General features: G+C 31.9%; 1 protein-coding gene across 2 annotated transcripts in view; it reads left to right on the forward strand.

The window, feature by feature from the left end:
* Positions 1 to 19,052, forward strand: part of LOC106786572 (gamma-aminobutyric acid type B receptor subunit 2) — a 117,827-nt gene that overhangs the window by 94,348 nt on the left and 4,427 nt on the right. The window contains exons 4-17 of one of the 2 annotated variants that reach the window (XM_014748102.1): positions 5,168 to 5,335; positions 8,237 to 8,412; positions 9,273 to 9,450; positions 10,188 to 10,421; positions 11,401 to 11,461; positions 12,490 to 12,724; positions 13,587 to 13,827; positions 14,093 to 14,215; positions 16,152 to 16,262; positions 16,342 to 16,566; positions 16,716 to 16,898; positions 17,001 to 17,100; positions 17,406 to 17,444; positions 18,572 to 18,692. In XM_014748102.1, coding sequence (XP_014603588.1) covers positions 5,168 to 5,335; positions 8,237 to 8,412; positions 9,273 to 9,450; positions 10,188 to 10,421; positions 11,401 to 11,461; positions 12,490 to 12,724; positions 13,587 to 13,827; positions 14,093 to 14,215; positions 16,152 to 16,262; positions 16,342 to 16,566; positions 16,716 to 16,898; positions 17,001 to 17,100; positions 17,406 to 17,444; positions 18,572 to 18,692 — 2,195 coding nt within the window. The remainder of the gene's footprint in view (positions 1 to 5,167; positions 5,336 to 8,236; positions 8,413 to 9,272; positions 9,451 to 10,187; positions 10,422 to 11,400; positions 11,462 to 12,489; positions 12,725 to 13,586; positions 13,828 to 14,092; positions 14,216 to 16,151; positions 16,263 to 16,341; positions 16,567 to 16,715; positions 16,899 to 17,000; positions 17,101 to 17,405; positions 17,445 to 18,571; positions 18,693 to 19,052) is intronic. The other variant, XM_014748103.1, reaches the window with a different exon arrangement.

Consider the following 19,052-nt stretch of genomic DNA (forward strand, 5'->3'; position numbering starts at 1 on the left):
CAACAGCATACAGTTTTTGTTTCTTGTTTCTCAGGACAGGTCACCGGTTACTATAAACCCCTCAAATATCAAACCCTCTTTTTGCTACTCTCTATATATAATTTTTAATACTAAATACTAAAATAATTTCAAATAAAATAAATTTATTTTATAAAGTTAAAGTAAAAATCTAAAAAAAATGAAATAATGATATCAAATTTATATCCGCGTTTCTTGTAAAAAAAAAAAGTAATAAAACAAATAAATATATTTGAACAGTGTACATGAACTTGCATTTCTAGTTGAAAAATCTCTCTCTCTCTCTCTCTCTCTCTCTCTCTCTCTCTCATTCTCGTCGATAGACAAAATTCTAAAAAACCAAGTCAGCACATGATAGGCAAAAAATTTACAGCACATTCTTTTTCTGCGGTACACGTTACATCGTTATTTCGCGCTCGTACAGCGTGCACCAACGTGCGCTCGCGCATAAATTAAACTTCTCGTTCCGAAAGATAAGAAAAAAAGTTTTCAAGAGAAAAAATTGTGACCGTGGGTAAAGTTAACAAAGAAGGCATGAATGATATAAAAAAAAAATTATTCTTTGTCGTAACTTATCTTTTATAATAGTTTCCAAAAAACGAGAATAGTTGTTAGAACATATAAACTAATATTGATACACACACACTTACCTTGTATCTGTATATAAATACGAATCTATAATAACAAGAAAGTTATATTAACTCGACGATCGAGTGGGGAAATAACCATTTTCGTTATCTAAATCATTTCAATTTTCATTTTAAATAAGCAAGGCATTCTTGACGGAACTACTTTCTTGTCGACTAAACCACATTTATCCGTTAGAAGAATATATACATATATACATATTATAATATATTCCGTTCCAGTAGAGACACGTACAATGCACTTGATTCTCGTTAGGTACCGTATATATATGTTGTGTGTATGTGCGTGCGTGTGTGTGTATGGAAACGCTTGCGCTCATGCGCGCACAATGTACGAGAGTTACCCGAGCGAAATGAAATTAAAACTTGACGCTGGTATGGGTAATGCATACCGGTGACACGCTATCCGTAAGTTTGCTCGTTTTACGAAAATCAATAAGTACGGTAATCTACCTGTCTCGATTCTCGACGGCGCATGCGTAAAATGCGACTAATACCACACAACCATATTATATAGCACGACGATGACGACGAAACCGAAGACAAAGACGACGGCAATGTCAAGAAGAAGACAGTCGCGTGTTTCTTTAGCGGCAACATTTCACTTGGGAATTATACGCTATCAGGTGCAATACGTCCCACTGTAAAAAGGAAGACTACCTTATAATGACGAAGATAGTGGATTGGGTGAAAGGATTGGAGTGAAAAAGAAAAAGAAAAAGAGAGAGAGAGAGAGAGAGGAAGAGACTGACAGAAAAACAGATAGAGGGAATAGGCTTTCGCTTGGCTCTCGAATAAACATGTCACCGAAAGAATAAAAGAAATGGGAAGAAAATGAAGAATGTAAAAAAGGAAAAAGAAAAAGAAAAAGAAAGAAACGGATGGATAGGCAATCGAACGCGCGCGGGAAGAGATAAGTGAACAAAATAAAATATAACAGATAACAAATTTAACAGATCGGTTAAATAAGCACGAGCAAAATAAGGCAGATAAGAAACAGCCAAATTAAGAAATAGAACCTTTCATTTTTTCGAAACAATAGAAAATAGACTTGCACCACTTTCTAAATAAACGGTCCATATATTATAGATCGTCATATTACAAAACAATAAATTAATTAATATATTGCAAACATTCAAAAACAATCATTTCTTCATATGGTGTTCGAATATTAATAAGAATCAGATATATGTATCCTATACAGGATAAATTAACGTTTGCATAATATATATATTTTTTTTTTAACTTTCACTTACAATTAATAATAAAACTAATCGTAAAACGAAGTCGATAAAATAAAAGAAATTTATCATTTTTTAAATATTTCTCTCCTTTATATTGCAAAAATTGGTTTCCAACAACCCATCACTACATTTCGAGAAAAAGAAAGATTATGTTTCAGATATATACATATGTATATATGTTATGTACGCATACAAACGAAACTTAGTCCGTATATGATAGCTGCTTAAACTATCATATAGTTCTTCCTCGGAGGCACTTGCAACCTCTCCTTTCGAATTCGATCTTATCTACTTCACTTCGTTTCTCTCTGTCTGTCTGTCTGTCTGTCTGTCTTTCTGTCTGTCTCTCTCTCTCTCTCTCTCTCTCTCTCTCTCTCTCTCTCTCTCTCTCTCTCTATTTATCTATCTATCTCTTTGGCCACAGGCGATATCCTTGCTTTAAAGGAGTTAAACGTTGCGGAGGCATTTACAATCTAATATAAGCAACTTGGGAACTTCGATGTCACGATTTAAACGAATTCCGCTACCTGAAATATCACCTTTCCTCATTTTAATAATCCTTTACTCTTCCTCTCTCCTCTTTCTCTTAAATCTTCAAAATTAGTTTTATAATTTTTATAAACGTGTCCGTAATTAAATATAATAAAGAAAAATTTGATTAATATTTTCGAAAAGTTTTAATTATAAGATAAGCAAAAATTATATCTGTAAAAAATAAAAATAATAATACAAAAGAGAAAAAAAGAAACAGGAATAGGACCTTTCTGTTTTAGTTATATCTATACAGATAAGACTATTGTTAAAGTTCCTAGCTCATCCTCTACCACGACGGCGTTGGCCGAGAAGCTGAATCTTTTTCCTGGGGTATCTCCTGACTTGCCCTGTATTCCTCTGATGTTTTTTCAGCACATCACTCCGCTCGCTGCGAAAATGGTGATGGCAGCAGGGAGTCCAGTTTTGCTGCTGCCTCACAGTGGGTGATAATGTGGATGTGGTCAGTCCTAATAGACTAGATTAAACTCTTGTACTTTATAAAATGTTACCCCCTAGAAAGGGGGGTGAAATGTACAGCAGAGCTCTCCATGGGGGAGGTATTTCTTACAAATACATCACGTTTTTACGAATATTATGTTAGGTATAGTTGCATGCGTTTGGGGTATATTCCTCTCCGCCTGCTGTGAATTTAAAACAAAATACAATGAACATAAAAATATAAAGAAAATATTAATAAAGCAAAAATATTTTATCAATAGTTGGCCCCAAGGTATAGTAGTATTAATACAAAATTACTTTTTTTATGAGAATTTTCTCTTGATTTTTATGAATCATAAGAATTTCTAGCGCCTCTTTGGCCGGTACCAGTTATGTTTTTATTGTATAAAAAAGAGAAAGAGAACGAAAAAGTTCTCCTTCTTTTTACGAATACGTGACCTCAATATGGAAATACTCGCATTCCATGAAAGCTTTCTTCTCGGACGATCGACGTGTACTATATATTATATGTTTATATATATATATATATATATATAGTGTGTGCGTATGTATGTGTCGATGTAAAAACGTACAATAGGTTGCGGAAGTATTTCAACTCCCTTTTGAAACTGTGTAATTCTTTTTAAAACGCAACGAGTGATCCGAGAATTTAACATGAATTTTTCTTCTTCTTTTCCACAAAAAAAAAAAATGTAAAATTTTAGCAAATACAAGTAATTCCTATCCATGTGTAACTATCCACAGATGCGTATAACACATTTATATGTGAAATATGGTCTTGTTCTATGTGTAGATACACACGAAAGAAATCTTTTCCCTACGTAATATTTTTTTACACAAGGAATTGAAAATGTACCATGAATTGTATGTATCAAAATTAGTATTGCATTTTCCAGAAATTTATACCAAGTCTAGTGTTTATATTTCAAAATATTTTACACCAGCCGCTATATACAACATTATTTATAAATGTGCAAACGTTACTTATATATGTATATATTGGTGTTTTATCATATAATTCAGTTAATTTATGAAATAACTGACTATTTAGAAAAAGCGTATAAAAAGAATCTTCTTATAGACTTAAACAAGTTATTTTATGAAATCATAAGGTAATATATGAATTTACAAGAGGCGAGTAATTAAAGTATGAAATTAAAGTTTAATACTATTTATAAGAAAAATATTCTTCGATTTTTCGTTTTTTAATAACTGTCTATACTGCACTGTTGTAAATTCAGAAACAGAAGACATGTCTTCCAAGCGAAGGTTATCTAATCTCTTAATAGAGTTTTTCTATTGATTTAAGGGATTGATTTAAGGGATTGAATTACATTTTCTTTGAAAACTATGAAAACCAAAAAAAATAAGCGCGGATGAGTGCTCGTATATCCGTCTTATATCTTTCTATTCTTTGAAAACAAATATTCTGTTACATATGCTGTTCTATCAACTTTAATTAATCCTCTGAGCATCAAAGTCTTCAGGAATCTACGTGTGAGCGATAATGAGGATACAGATAATCAAATTGAAGTTCGTTGATTAGTATAATGGTATAATATTAGTTAGTTCGTGTGTTCCTCTCTCTATAACTTGTTTCGGAAACCAGTAACGTATATGTCAATAAAACCAACAATGCAAAAGTTTAATAGAAAAAAGCAAACGCCGAGAAAAATAAAGTGATATCAATTTTCAGTTTATAAATAAATTTTCAGATATTTCTCGCCGAGAATTAATTGTATATATATTTTATTGTATATTCCTCTGTTAATAAAAAAAAAAACAAATACATAAATATGTACATATACTTATAGTCCAGCACATCGTATTATTTCCGAATGAAAAATTTGGTATGTCGTGTTACTCGAAAACGGTACTTCTGTTATTATTTTCCTGGCCAACAACATGAAGGGTTTGCTAATAAAAAAAATATAAAGTCATTTGACCTCGTTTGTTTTTACTCGACAAATTTTCCGCTTGTTTCGACCATTTAGTTTATTCTCTTCTATTCTATTCTCTTTCCTTTTATCTTTTTATCTTTTTTTTTTTTATCATTTTATCCCTTCTTTATAGCCACTTTACTTTACCCAAGGCAATGTCAGCAACCATTGTTAAGCGAACTCCTTTCTTACATTCATTAATGTTCTGTCCACACACATATGTATGGCTTGAACGTTTAGGATCTATGGAAGAAATGCTGAAATTAAGTGAAGAATATAAGATACTTTCATCCATTATCTCTTTTTGCTTTTATTTGTGTTTCAGCTCAGTTACGCGGACACTCATCCGATGTTCACAAGTAACAGCTTCCCAAATTTCTTCAGAGTAGTACCATCGGAAAACGCTTTCAACGCGCCACGTGTAGCGTTGCTGATGCATTTCAATTGGACCAGAGTGGGCACCATCTATCAGAACGAGCCACGATACGCTTTGGTAAACAAAATTTATGATTTTAAATTTAATTTATAATTAAACTTTGAAGATCATTAGGACTTTGTGGTAACGTAAAATATATACGTCAGTGATACGATTTATAATTGAAAAAAAAAATCTACCAACACATTATCTTACATAAATATATTTTCTTTAATGTTAGCCGTATAATGAATACATGAAAATATATACAGTAAAGTTATAAAATTGCTTTATTCCTCGTTATTATTTTTAATTAAACGAGTTGCATTATTTGTTTATTTCATTCATATAATATCTCAAATAATCTTTATATACAATTAATAAAGAGTCAAAAATATGTATCTACAGTAATAGTCAAAAGTATTCGTATAGTAATATAATGGAAGCTTTTATTTAATATTCAAAGATTCCTCATAATGGAATCCAACATTTTTTTCTATTCGTCAATTCTGGCCGCTTCTGCCTAATTATAATATCCATTTCATCAAATTGACGACAATACACATTCGTATTGATCATCTCATTACCTTCAATCTATAAGAACTGTCTCTTTACTTTTATTCTACCAAAAAACCTCATCTCTACTTATACTTTATCAGAACTACTAGAATTTGGTCGTGCTAGCTATTTGTTTGAACTACTAAAAATGGGTCTTATTGGTCCTTTACCTAAACTACTAGAATTCAGTCTTGCTAGCCTTTCAGTCGGACTATTGGAGCTAACTCTATGGTCTAACTCTATTACTGCGAAAATTTTGTATAAAAAATGTAGCAGGACGTCACACGACGTTCGTGGATACTTCTTTTCACGCGTATTCCGCTCTCTAACCCTAACACAAGATAGCCAGTGGATGTTGATGAAGTAGACAATAAACACCAGGACAGCTATTCGTGAAGGTAAGTGTTTTCCGGCTTGAATATTTAATAGTACGAGAGAAATAAAGCTTATTACGCTGTTTAACATTAGTCAGACGGCATTGGATTTCTTTAGACAACTTCCTTGATTGTTCAGGTGCTATTGCGTTATCGTAAAATCGAATTGTTCCAAACAGGATATTTACGAGGATTAACAAGAATTAACTACCAGGTCTATAAATATGAAACCAAAATTTGCTCATAGATGGCCCTAGCTACTGTATTCCTACAATTACCTCGGTCAACTAACAACTGAATTTTTTTTTTTCTTTTGTATCTTCTTTCTCACCTTTTTCATCTCCTATCTCTATACTCCCCCTCTTTTCATGTTGTTTTATAAAATTGTATCGTTACCATCGCCTAAGAAGTTTTGCTTAAAAAAAATATATATATATATGTTCGAATACATAATTTTATATACGTTTACAGTGTAATCTATTTACATCAATAACCTGTATAAATAACTTGAATTGAAAACTTAAATAGCTTTCATTTTTGTTTCATTAAAGTAATTCGAAGACTTATAAGTAAAAAGAGTTACACCTAATCTCAATTTCGAAATTTATCTCATTTTATACTGCTAATCTAATATTTGCTGTATTCTAGTGAGTTTAAATAACTTCTATTAGAGAAGTTATGTCTCATGTATATGTGTTACGAGAGTTGACTTAACGAAAACATTTCTACTTTATGAATTGATTTCATAAATTTGTTTAATTCGTTTATATCTGTAATAACAATATCATAAACGTATATAAATTTATATGGAAAAAATAATGATAATTCATTTTGCAATGTGAAAAAAACAACAGGAGCTCGTTAGAAACTTACAAAAAGAACAAGTCAGCATACATCCACTTTATTTTATTTTCAACTCATCTCAAAATTTTACTCGAAACCATGACGTCTACAGCCGTATTACGAACCATAGGTATGTATATCACGTTGTCATCGAAAGTATACTAAATCATCCGAAAAAAGTTCGAATAAGAAAGTATGAAAAGTTCCCTTTTAAAAAATACTACGGTTGGTATCTTTAAAAGAGGTAGGCTGTTAACTATAAGAGAAAAAAAATCAGATAGAAAAATAATGGCATCTATAGTTGTAAGAAATTGAGAAAAGGAGGGAACATGATGCGTACTCACAATGCAGAACAAAGTTTACAGAGAGATGCCTGCCAAATGCAAATTCCTTTCACGGTTTGGTGAGAGTACATACTTGTATCCCCACCCTATTCACCGTATTCTCCTTCACCATCCTTCCCAAACATTTTGCACATTATTACGTGCATAAAGCAGCACCAGGAACTTCGGCATCCATAAATTTGTCAAAGATATACGCAAACGTCAGATGGCCCCTTACAACTACTAGCTTTTGTGTCTGCTCATTCACTCTCTCTCTCTTTCTCTCTCTCTCTCTCTCTCTCTCTCTCTCTCTCGTGAATCTATTTACATGACTATATATATTTAGGTGAATTAATATCACAGCTTCTAGGTCGCAAGATTGTAATTAAACCGATAACATCTTCGACTTGCATCTACTATCTTGTAATGCAGCATCTTTCTTCTCCTTGGAAATTAATATCTTTCTATAAGTCTTGCAAATAACTTAGAACAAATCGTGAAATGTAATCGTAACCGTGATAGATACGATATCGAATCGCTGGTTAATAATAGAGAGACGTAATAAACTGATTTTAAATGTGAATAATAATATTTACTGAGAGAAAATTTCTGATCTTTACAAGCATCTTTTCCAATCTATTTATTGTAGTTAATTTCCCATTTTAATTGAAACAATTTTGCATTTCCCGTGGAAATTTGTATGAATCCAATCTAACGCAACGAATTTATTGTTTCATTGAAAAGAAAAAACGAGTAAAAAAAAAATTATATAAGAAGAAAAGAAAATAATATTTTTCGGAATGCGTACTTTAATTATACGATATATTTTGGTATATCTACTATATATTTTTATGGAATTTTGTATGTTTTTTTAATCACAGGCGCACAATCATTTGGTCTCTGATTTGGATAAAAACAAGATGGAGGTCGTGGAAACACAGAGTTTTGCAACGGATGTCACGACGGCACTTGAGAAGCTGAAAGAGAAGGACGTAAGGATCATTCTTGGAAACTTTAATGAAGACTGGGCGAGAAGGATATTCTGCGAGGCCTACAAGTTGGTATTCTGGACGTACAAATTATTTTAGTTTGTGTTTACGATTTATTCGTTTTTATATATATGATATCCTACTCTTTTACCAATAAATAATTTAGCTAAAACCGTTAAAGTCAAACATTTTGTATGGTTTTTATGCTATATGTTGCTTTATATAATGATGTAGAATTTTTCTGAGAAATATAAATGCGTATTCATGTCAGTTTTTGTATGCATATTGCCAATAAAACATCGAAACTTTATATTGTAATAATTCTAAAAAAATTTATCTTGCAACTACATCTAATGAATAATGAGATATTAATATTTATTACTAGTATTATTATTATCATTAAAACAAAATTCGGAAATATTAGGAAGTTAATTTATAAAACTAAAAGAAAGAAAAACATTCTAAATTAGTGATATTTTCTTTAAAATGATCATGGTTAAATGTTAAATATCGCTTATGCCGTTGAATTAACGTGTTATAGGATGTAAGTATTGTGATATCACGATATCTCATTTTTCATTAACAATAAGTTTATTGAAAGCATATTTACAATTATATTGCTTTGTAATAGTTATTTGAGATCTCCTGGTATAAGAATTAATGTGATTTCTGATGATCTCTTTTCCGAATTACAACTGCAAGCTTGCAACTTGCACCTGCTTTGGTAATTGTTTTACGTGTAATGTCAAATTCAAGTGATCTTGGAATGCAACTTTTCTGTAATATGATCTAATTGTAAAATACAACTGATCTCCAACAAGTCCAAAATACCACTCAAAGCAATTCGTCTCCTTATTTCGTTTTCTTCTGCTCTATTTTCATTAATTTATTTCTAACTTATCAGGCATATATGTCTGTGATTTTTTAGGTTCGGGATGTACGGAAGAAAGTACCAATGGGTCGTAATGGGCATTTATGCAGAAGAGTGGTGGACTCGGCCCGGTGGTGGTTGTGCACCCTCCGAGCTTGCGGAAGCTTTGCACGGCGCCATCTTGACAGATCTCTTACCCTTAACAACCGAAAAGCATTATACAGTGTCTGGCATTGTAAGTAAAAGCAAATACTTTTTATAAAAAACTTTATGATCGTCCTTTTTCGTTGTTGGTAAACAAGATAATTAATCATTAAACTTATTATTACAGGTAATTCGTTCCATCTCTTTCCATCAAAAATTACTATTATCTTATTTTTATTAACAGAAGAAAGTTAAAGGGTAGATATATCATAAAATTGCATTTCTAATAGATCATCTCCATCTAATTTATTAATCAAATAAACTTTCTTTATTCTCTTATATTATAGTATTATTTATATTCATTTCTTCTACAAAAAAATCTTCTACAAATAAAAGAAATATTGTTAATAAGATCATTATTTTCCATTCTTCCTTATGATGCAAATGGTTTAACAAGTATCAATTTGATTACAAAAATTAACAGAGCAAGATATTATAACATAAACCAGATCGAAACCAAAGTTATTATTTTAAGCTCACCCATAGTTACCGATACTATATTACTACTATTAATTGTACACCTGCTACCATAGATTAACTGTTCTAAATTATATATAAGTCGATTATTCGTACCTAAATCTATTTTGATCTTATGCTAACTACCGCTTTTCCCAAGAGAAATCTTAATTCTTAGCCTCCGTTCGATACCCCATAAATCTTATTTTGCTCATTGCTTATACAATGCTTTGCTTGTATTTTATAAAATGTAACAAAAATAGAACAGTATACACGAGAATGTTACTTTTTTATTTTTTTTTTATTTTTCAGACACCTGATCAGTATCAAGCCGAGTACGATTCGAGAAGGGGAAAGGAGTATTCGAGATTTCACGGATACACGTATGATGGAATTTGGGCAGTAGCATTAGCTATACAACGTGCAGCACGTAGAATACGGCACTTTCGTCGGAATCAGACTATATCGGATTTCAAATACAGAGATACACTTTGGGAGACGCTATTCCTGGAGGCTCTCAAGAACACGAGCTTTATAGGTGTAACGGTGAGTAGCTTCCTCAGGTAAGTTTGTATAGTTTAATACATACACCATCGATTAGGATTATACAAGGTCTTACTAAAGAGTCCACCAAAAAGAATTTTAATAACCAAATAGAATTTTGTTTGTATCGTGCATCATATACAACATTTTGATGCATTCTACCAATAAATCGAAAAAATTGTAATACATAAATATTACGCTTAAATCGAAAAATCTTAAGAGGAAAAAAGTTAATTATCTCATCGCCACGAAACGGAATTGATGCTTCTCTCAATTCAATTTGTATGCATATTCAGAAGAAAATTAATAATATACCTTTGTCAATGCATACAGTAATACATAAAATGCAAAGTATTCACAATTCAAAATGTCGAAAAATTGTTTGCAGGATAGTAGTTAGTTCATCGAAATGAATTTTTCGTTTTGAAAACAAATACCACTGACGCATTGAAATCGTATAAATCTAACTCACGTAACACATGTTACATACACATTCATGTAATGCTACTGACATTTAGTTTAGTTCGTTTAATTTTGAAATAACATACGCTTCACTTTCCTTTTGCACATTAGTAATGTAGTCACGGGACCTTTTGGCTCAGCAAGTAGTTAATGTTATAAACAACGTTACCGTGCTGTACCGTTAATTGAATCCATACTGCCCTGAGTGTACGTCGTCCCTGAAACAACGTAACCTCTCTCACACCAAAACGTACGTGACCACATGGTATCCATCGTTACGATTCTCTCTTCCATATCGCAACTTCAAATTTAATCCGCAATACGAATATCGATTCAAAAGCAAAATACGCAGGGAAAAACTACTTTTAGAAATTTTCCTAGCAGAAATGTCCAAAAAATTAGAAACAAAAATGTCTTAATAATGTTTTTCATATATAATGTATTCCAAAATAATCTGATCAAATGCAGTTATTTGTTTATCGTCTGAAAATAACTGAAAGAACATTTTCTTTATTCGCAGGGACCCGTGCATTTCACTGAAAACGAGAGGAAGGCTTACATCTTATTGAAGCAGTTTCAAAGTGAGTGAATTCTCCCCCTCCCTCTCTCACTCCTTCGTCATATTATTTATTTTTCTATCAATGTATATGATGAGCATGTATTTCATAGATTACCCAGTCATTCTGTAAAATGCTCAGACAATTTCGGTTAATTTATATAATGTGCTTCAGTAGAATAAGTTTTAAAAACGGAGGGGGGAGAAGGAAGTAATTTAATTACTAATAATTGAATTCTCTCTCATAAAAAGACAAGAATCAAAAAGCTAGCACAAAGTTGATAAAAAAAATAATAAACAGTAAAATCTACGATAAAATATCGTGTTTATTCTTTCTTCGCGAAAATGTAAATGTACGCAGCGACGTATAGTAAATCTGTCTCCGTTAAAAAGAATGATAATCGAATTTTATAAAACCTTCGCTTACTTCAAGATGAATCACGATTTTGTGGATTCTATGTTGTCTCTCTCTCTCTCTCTCTCCTTCTTTCATAAAGATGTTGTTTCAGTTTTATATCGTATACTCTCCCTCTCTCTCTCTCTCTCTCTCATTCTCTCGTTCTCGCGCTTTCTCTTTCTAATGATGCAAAGAGAACAGAAGAAAATGAAGAGATAAAAGAAAGAGGATAAATCGAGAAAAGCTAGTGGTTTGGAGGAATTACTTTGGATAAAGTTTCGACGACGGCTGATCGTATAATCAATCACAAAGATTCTCTCCTTTATCTTTGGTCCTAGACGTAAAGTCGAATATCAAGTTTTGTCACTTTCCAACTACTTGTGATGCTTTCTCTTCTCTCGAATCATATACCATTCTCTCTAATCTTACCAAACGCACTCAAAACCGACATTGCAAATATTTATTCAATGTTCTATCTTGCTTAATGTAGTCGATTTAACGACCAGATAAAAATTCACAAATATATATTTTGATTTATATTATATTATATGTGTACACTTTGTATGTAATATAATAAATCAATTTAAAATGATAAAGAAAGATAATGTTTGTTATTATTTGCTATTATATTAAAGCAATAATATTGTTGATTCTAGGTGGTACCGAGGTTAAAGTTGGCGAATACGATGGAATGACAGACACTTTAGACCTGAGTAAAGGTGGCTCTTTAGTTTGGAGAGGCAAATCACCACCAAAAGATCGAACTCTTCACATCATTGAACATTCAACCGTGAATATTAAAATTTACGCATTATTGGCGTCCATTGCAAGTGTTGGCATCATCATGGCGGTCGTCTTCCTTGCCATAAATATAAGATATAGAAATCAAAGGTATAATTAAATTAAAACCATTTGTTCTCATTGTTTCCTTAACAGTATTATCTTTCTTTTGAGAGAACATTCCTTTCCCTATTTGTAACATATCAATCTTTATAAACGTGCTATTTCTGTATAAGTGAAAACTGTAAATTACGTTTGTTCTATCATGTTAAATGTGAAGCGTGAAATACGATAAAAGGAGCCTTCGATGTTCCTCGGCGAGAAGAACGAGTTAAAAGTTTTCGAAGGCTCGATCGTCGTTGCTTCTACTCGGTTAACCTCTAGATGGTCTCTTTCGAGCGATTTTGTGCTAACAACGAAACGAATGGGAAATCCCTTTTCCACAAGCGAGATTTTGTAGAAAAATTGAGATGGTAAATAGTAGCAGTAGTATCGGCACACCGCTATCTACCACTGCCTACTTTTATGATTTAGTTTTAATTAAAAACTAGAAATTTCATTTGAAAGAGATGAAAAAGTGTTGAAGAGATAGATAGCACGGGGTCGCCCAGTTTGAAACATAGCATCATTCGTAATGACTTTTTAGTGGATTAGCCTGACAAGAATGTGGAAAAAAATGCGGTTAATTATTCAGTGGAGTTAATTAAAAGTTTTAAGCGTGATCTAGTGGGCAAAGCGTCGCAATGGATTTTAGAGATGGAGAAAAAGGAATAAAACTGATGAATTTAATAAAAAAGAAAAAAAAGAGGAATAATAGAGATCATTAAATAAATAAAAATTTAAAAATTACCTATTAGTTATGAAAAATATTATTAATACATATTTCGGTTGTTATTGAATTTTTTTTCAACACAATAAAGAAGATTAAAAAAAATTAAAATATAAACACAATGTATTTATTTTTAATTTTCAGATACATAAAAATGTCATCGCCACATCTGAACAATCTCATCATCATCGGGTGTATGTTCACATACAGTAGCGTCATTTTTCTCGGATTAGACTCACAATTGTCGAGTGTTACCGCGTTCCCGTATATTTGTACCGCAAGGGCCTGGCTTTTGATGGCTGGATTTTCATTAGCTTTCGGCTCCATGTTCTCGAAAACTTGGCGAGTGCATTCGATATTTACCGATGTGAAGTTAAACAAAAAGGTGAGTAATACTTACTAGCTGCACTAATTCCATCTATGGGGGTACCATTCGATTTTCGCAGTATGCAGAAAAAAATACGATTTTTTGTTCTTTTCGCGTTATTACTTTAATTTAAATACGTTGACTATCCATAAAAGTGTCTTTTTTTTATAAAAAATATAAAAGTTTCCTTGTCATGGACTAGATTGCTCAACAAAAAGGATTCTCTCGCAAATATCTTCTTCCTTTATCTACTTTTCATACGAACTATCTTCATTCTATCTAGGTTATAAAAGATTATCAGCTCTTCATGGTGGTCGGCGTACTCCTGTTTATCGACCTCGGGATCATGACTACGTGGCAGATCGCTGATCCATTTTATCGGGACACTAAACAGATGGAACCTTACGTAAGTTTCTTGCTTTTTTGTTTTCGAACAAAAAACAAATTTTTATCTAAACTGAACTTTTTTTTATTGATAAACATAATAATTCTTTGTTTCGCGCAATTAAACAAAAAAATACAGTAATATTTTTCAACAAAATTATTTCAAACAAAACGAAAATAAAATTATTTCTGATTTTGTTAATTATTATCTTTCTATTTACTCTAATGAAATAACATAGAGAGAAAGAGAGAAATAAAGAAAAAATAGAAAAGAAATATTATTTTACAGAATAAAACATATTATTCCTCTTTATGTTTTATCATATTTTTTATCTTTTAATCGACAAGTATTCTCGTATATTTTTATTTATGTGAACGAACGAATACAAGCTTCCCGTAAAAAAAAAAAAAAAAAAAAAAAAAAAAAAAAAAAAAAATAAAAAAAAAAATCGAGCAGCGTCTTTGAACGGTTCAGAGGGTGTGCTTCTCGGAATCTCGTTTACTCAAGCTCACTCACTAAGGAAAAGCTCTTCGGAATATCNGAGAGAAATAAAGAAAAAATAGAAAAGAAATATTATTTTACAGAATAAAACATATTATTCCTCTTTATGTTTTATCATATTTTTTATCTTTTAATAATAAACAGAAAGTAAATAATTTTAAAAAGGACGAGATACTTAATTATTCGTACGTTAAAAAAAAAAAAAAAAAAAAAAAGAAAAAGAGCAAAAAATCTAAAAGTAAATCGAGCAGCGTCTTTGAACGGTTCAGAGGGTGTGCTTCTCGGAATCTCGTTTACTCAAGCTCACTCACTAAGGAAAAGCTCTTCGGAATATCGACTGTGCGCTCGCGGAGAACATTTCATTAATGTTCGCGCAACTCCAAGTCAAGACACGCGTATTTCCTATTGCAATAGTCATTTCGACCTGTGTATTATCCCCGATGAATTAATAAATAATATATTTATTCGTACGTATGTAAATTAATGCGTTTCCACACTTGGTACAAATTTTATTCTCAATTCTGACTCATCCTATATAAAAACAAGAAAGAAAATATTTTTTCAAAGGTTCTGAATGACATCCAACATATATCAATGGTTATATACTTAGAATAATATTAACATTCTGTAAATTAATTCAATTATGTTATTTAAATACATTTAATTTGTTTATAATATTTAAATTAAAGTAGTAACACACACATTACAGCCATATTATAATATCCTATTACACATTATATTTTAAATTACTAGTAATCCTATCTCAATATTATTATTATTATTATTATTATTATTTATATTATAATTTTATTTAACACACACATTCACACAATATTATAATAAATATGATAGGAGACTATAAAGATACGAACGAGATAATGTGAACAATATAATTTTAATTTTATGTAGTTACAAGTATCTCACATTTTCTTTTTGGATAGAAAATGAAAAAGAAATGTAATAAGCGAAATAAAAAACGGTTTCATTTGACGAAGTACCTATATATACACCTAATAAAAAAAAAGGAAGATCCTAAAAAGGTCGAGTTCACTCATTCTCTTTCTCTTTCGGGACAGATATAGAGAAAGAGAAGTTTCACGTTTGAGCGAGATAATGAAAAAGCAAGAGAAGAGATGGTGGTAGTGAGGGATACAACAAGTCGAGTAGTTGTGGTGGTAAGAAGTAGGGTAGAGAAGGAAAAAAAGCAATCATCGGTAGCGTTTTGCCAACAATCGGCCCTCCGGACCACACTCAATGTTGTTATCGGAAATAATTCTCGAAGCTCTTACCTCTCTTTAAGTCTCACTAACTCTCTCTCCCCCTCCTTTTTTTCTGACGAGTGGATACCTATCGTTTTGGCACTGAGCCCTCGGCTGCTTGAAAAGCTCGCGCTCGGCCGATTACACTCAACGATCATACTTATAAAATGTTCCTCTCTACTTCCTTCTTCTCGCAGTTACATCCCTCGAGCGAAGATATCATCATTATACCGGAAAACGAGTATTGCCAGAGCAACCGGATGACCGTCTACATGGGTTGTATATATGCTTATAAGGGCCTCCTAATGGTTAGTTTAATAATAGTTTCCCTTTTTTATATTAATACAGTCGAGTAAAAATCTGACCAAAGTAATATCTTTTCCTCAGATTTTCGGTGCGTTCCTCGCGTGGGAGACACGACATGTCAGTATACCAGCATTGAACGACAGCAAATATGTCGGCATGAGCGTTTACAATGTTGTGATAATGTGCGTTACCGGCGCAGCCATAAGTTTTGTTCTTGCCGATAAGCAAGACGCCATGTTCATTATGCTCTCCGTTTTTATCATATTCTGCAGTACAGCTACCCTCTGTCTCGTTTTTGTGCCCAAGGTAACTTTTCGTTATTGTAACTTCTTCTCTTTTGTTTCTTTTCTCTCTTTTTTCTTTTTTTTTTTTGTTTTTTTTTGATACCAGTGTGACAGTTTCTCTTTATTGCCAATAAATGCAATTCTCAACGGTGCTTTTTCTTCATGAACTAGCTGATAGAGTTGCGAAGAAATCCGCAGGGTGCAATCGATAAGAGAATGAGACCAACCTTGAGGCCAGTATCCAAGGCAAGAAGGGATTCCACGGTTAGCGAGCTAGAGGAACGACTGAAAGAAGCAACAATAGCTAATCAAAAGTTTCGTAAACAGCTTTTGGAAAAAGAAAGCGAATTTCAAGTAAGTGAGGATTATTTAAATTACGATTATTCGTTTGATATTTTCATCGTATAGTATGTAATAGTACAATCTCATGTGTTTTTTTGAACCTTATTACGTCAGATGTTCCTAAGAAAAATTGGTGAGGATGGTGTAGCGGACACTCAGGAAGCTATGGACAGGCTAACTGTCCCAAGACAAGAAGGGATCATAAAGAAAGAAGGTAATTACAATTTCTAACAATTATCTTGATTCATTGATGTATATCTTCCTAATCGCATCCAAGCTAACAATCATCAGATGCTTTCATCGTAAATTTTATATAGATACTATTTATAGAATCTATATTATGTGTATATTATATTTATATATATGATATATCTTTATAAACGTCAACGTTATATTTAATACGTTATAACATAACGATGTTAATAATGAAGTTAATAAAAACATATGTATGCGAAATCATTCACTGCGAAAGCCTATCTTGCACTGAACAGTTACTTATTCTCCCACTCTGTATGTTAGAGCCCACTATCCAGAGGCATGGCATTCAGAATCACAAAGGTCAGTTGATCGTCGTATTCGACGTAATCTGCAAGAAAAAAAGAAGTGATGTAACGAATATAGCAAATCTGCTTTTTAATTGCTTTTAATCCAGCTTTAATACATTATGCTAATTTTATTTTAGAATTTCTTCGATATATTATATAATATAATAATCAAAAAATTATTGTAATACTCTTCATTATATTTCTAAAATTGTATATACCTTCCTATACATTTATATTTTGTAAAAAAATACCTGAAACTCTTTTCCAGTTACATTTTCACATTATGATGCACGCAATGTTTCTAGAAACATGTTTCACGCCAATAGATTCACAGTTTTCCGTTTTTTACATCATTTTATCCGTCGCGCATACTGTGTTCATTGTTTGATAAAGTTTATTCATTTAATTTTTTCATTTTTCCATTTGAAAAAGTTCTTCCGCTCAGTTAGCGCACCAACAATTATAAATATGAACGATGCATCCGTAACTGAAATTCAGGAATGTAGCATTTGCTAGTATAATACAGTGTGTACGTATACCAATTCTTTATTACTATCGTGAAAGTACGATCACTTAAAGCTGATAGTCGAAAATAATAATCATGACACACACACACACACACATAATAACAATAATAATAATAAAACGTACAATAAAAAAGAAGAAAAGTATTGGTTCACGAATACGTAATAAAGTCAATCATATTTTTACAGTTACACCTTCGTAATTGCGAGGAATGGTCATTCGAACTGCATCCTTAGCTCTCACATTAAAATATGATACTATGACACACTTAATCGAGAATTATCAAGGAACGTTCGCTCGCTTCTTCGAAAAGAATTGCATTCAAAGTTGTAATTCATGAATGAGTAGAAAATAACTTACTTAGTATATGAAGCGATATTTATTATTGATATATGATACCATTGTATTTGCATTTAGAGTTTAAGAAACACACGTGACATGTTTTTGTGATGTGTGTGACATGTTTTGTCACGTAGAATTGCACAATATAGCGAACATAATATTCAGAGAAGACACTTTTATAGTACAAAAATCTTTACATTTTAGCCAAAATTAAATGAAGAATAAGTATAAAAAAAGAAAATGTATTTAACTAGTTTCTTCCATTGTTTTTAGGTCCATCTTTAACTACGGAAACAACCGATATTTCGATGTCTATGTGCAGCTTGACTTCGATGACCGTATCTCAAACGGAAGGAGACTACGTGAACGCGAGTATCGTTGAACAGGCTGCAAAGTACGTAATACTGATAATACTGAAGACAATTATAATAATAATAATTTACTTATTTATTAAACAAAGTGAATCCCAACAAAGTGTGATCGGTAGAGATTACTCTGTTATTAGCAGTCCAATCGAAAATGTTTTTATCATATATTGCATGATTTCAAGAGAACTTCAATATGTATATAACCAATTTTTTTGTCAATATTTGTTCCTGTTAGGTAATTTTAAAATGAATTCGATAAGTATCATAAAATAACATGCTACTTTTATTTCATCTGGGTCAAGAAAGTTTTATACGTTGAGCACAGAGCTGCCTTTGCTCTGCTTTCCGTTCAGGCTGCAAAAAACGGCGACCACTCAGCGTTCCGT

Source organism: Polistes canadensis, unplaced genomic scaffold (assembly GCF_001313835.1).
Source record: "Polistes canadensis isolate GaletaPanama2010 unplaced genomic scaffold, ASM131383v1 scaffold_77, whole genome shotgun sequence".
NCBI lineage: Eukaryota > Metazoa > Arthropoda > Insecta > Hymenoptera > Vespidae > Polistes > Polistes canadensis.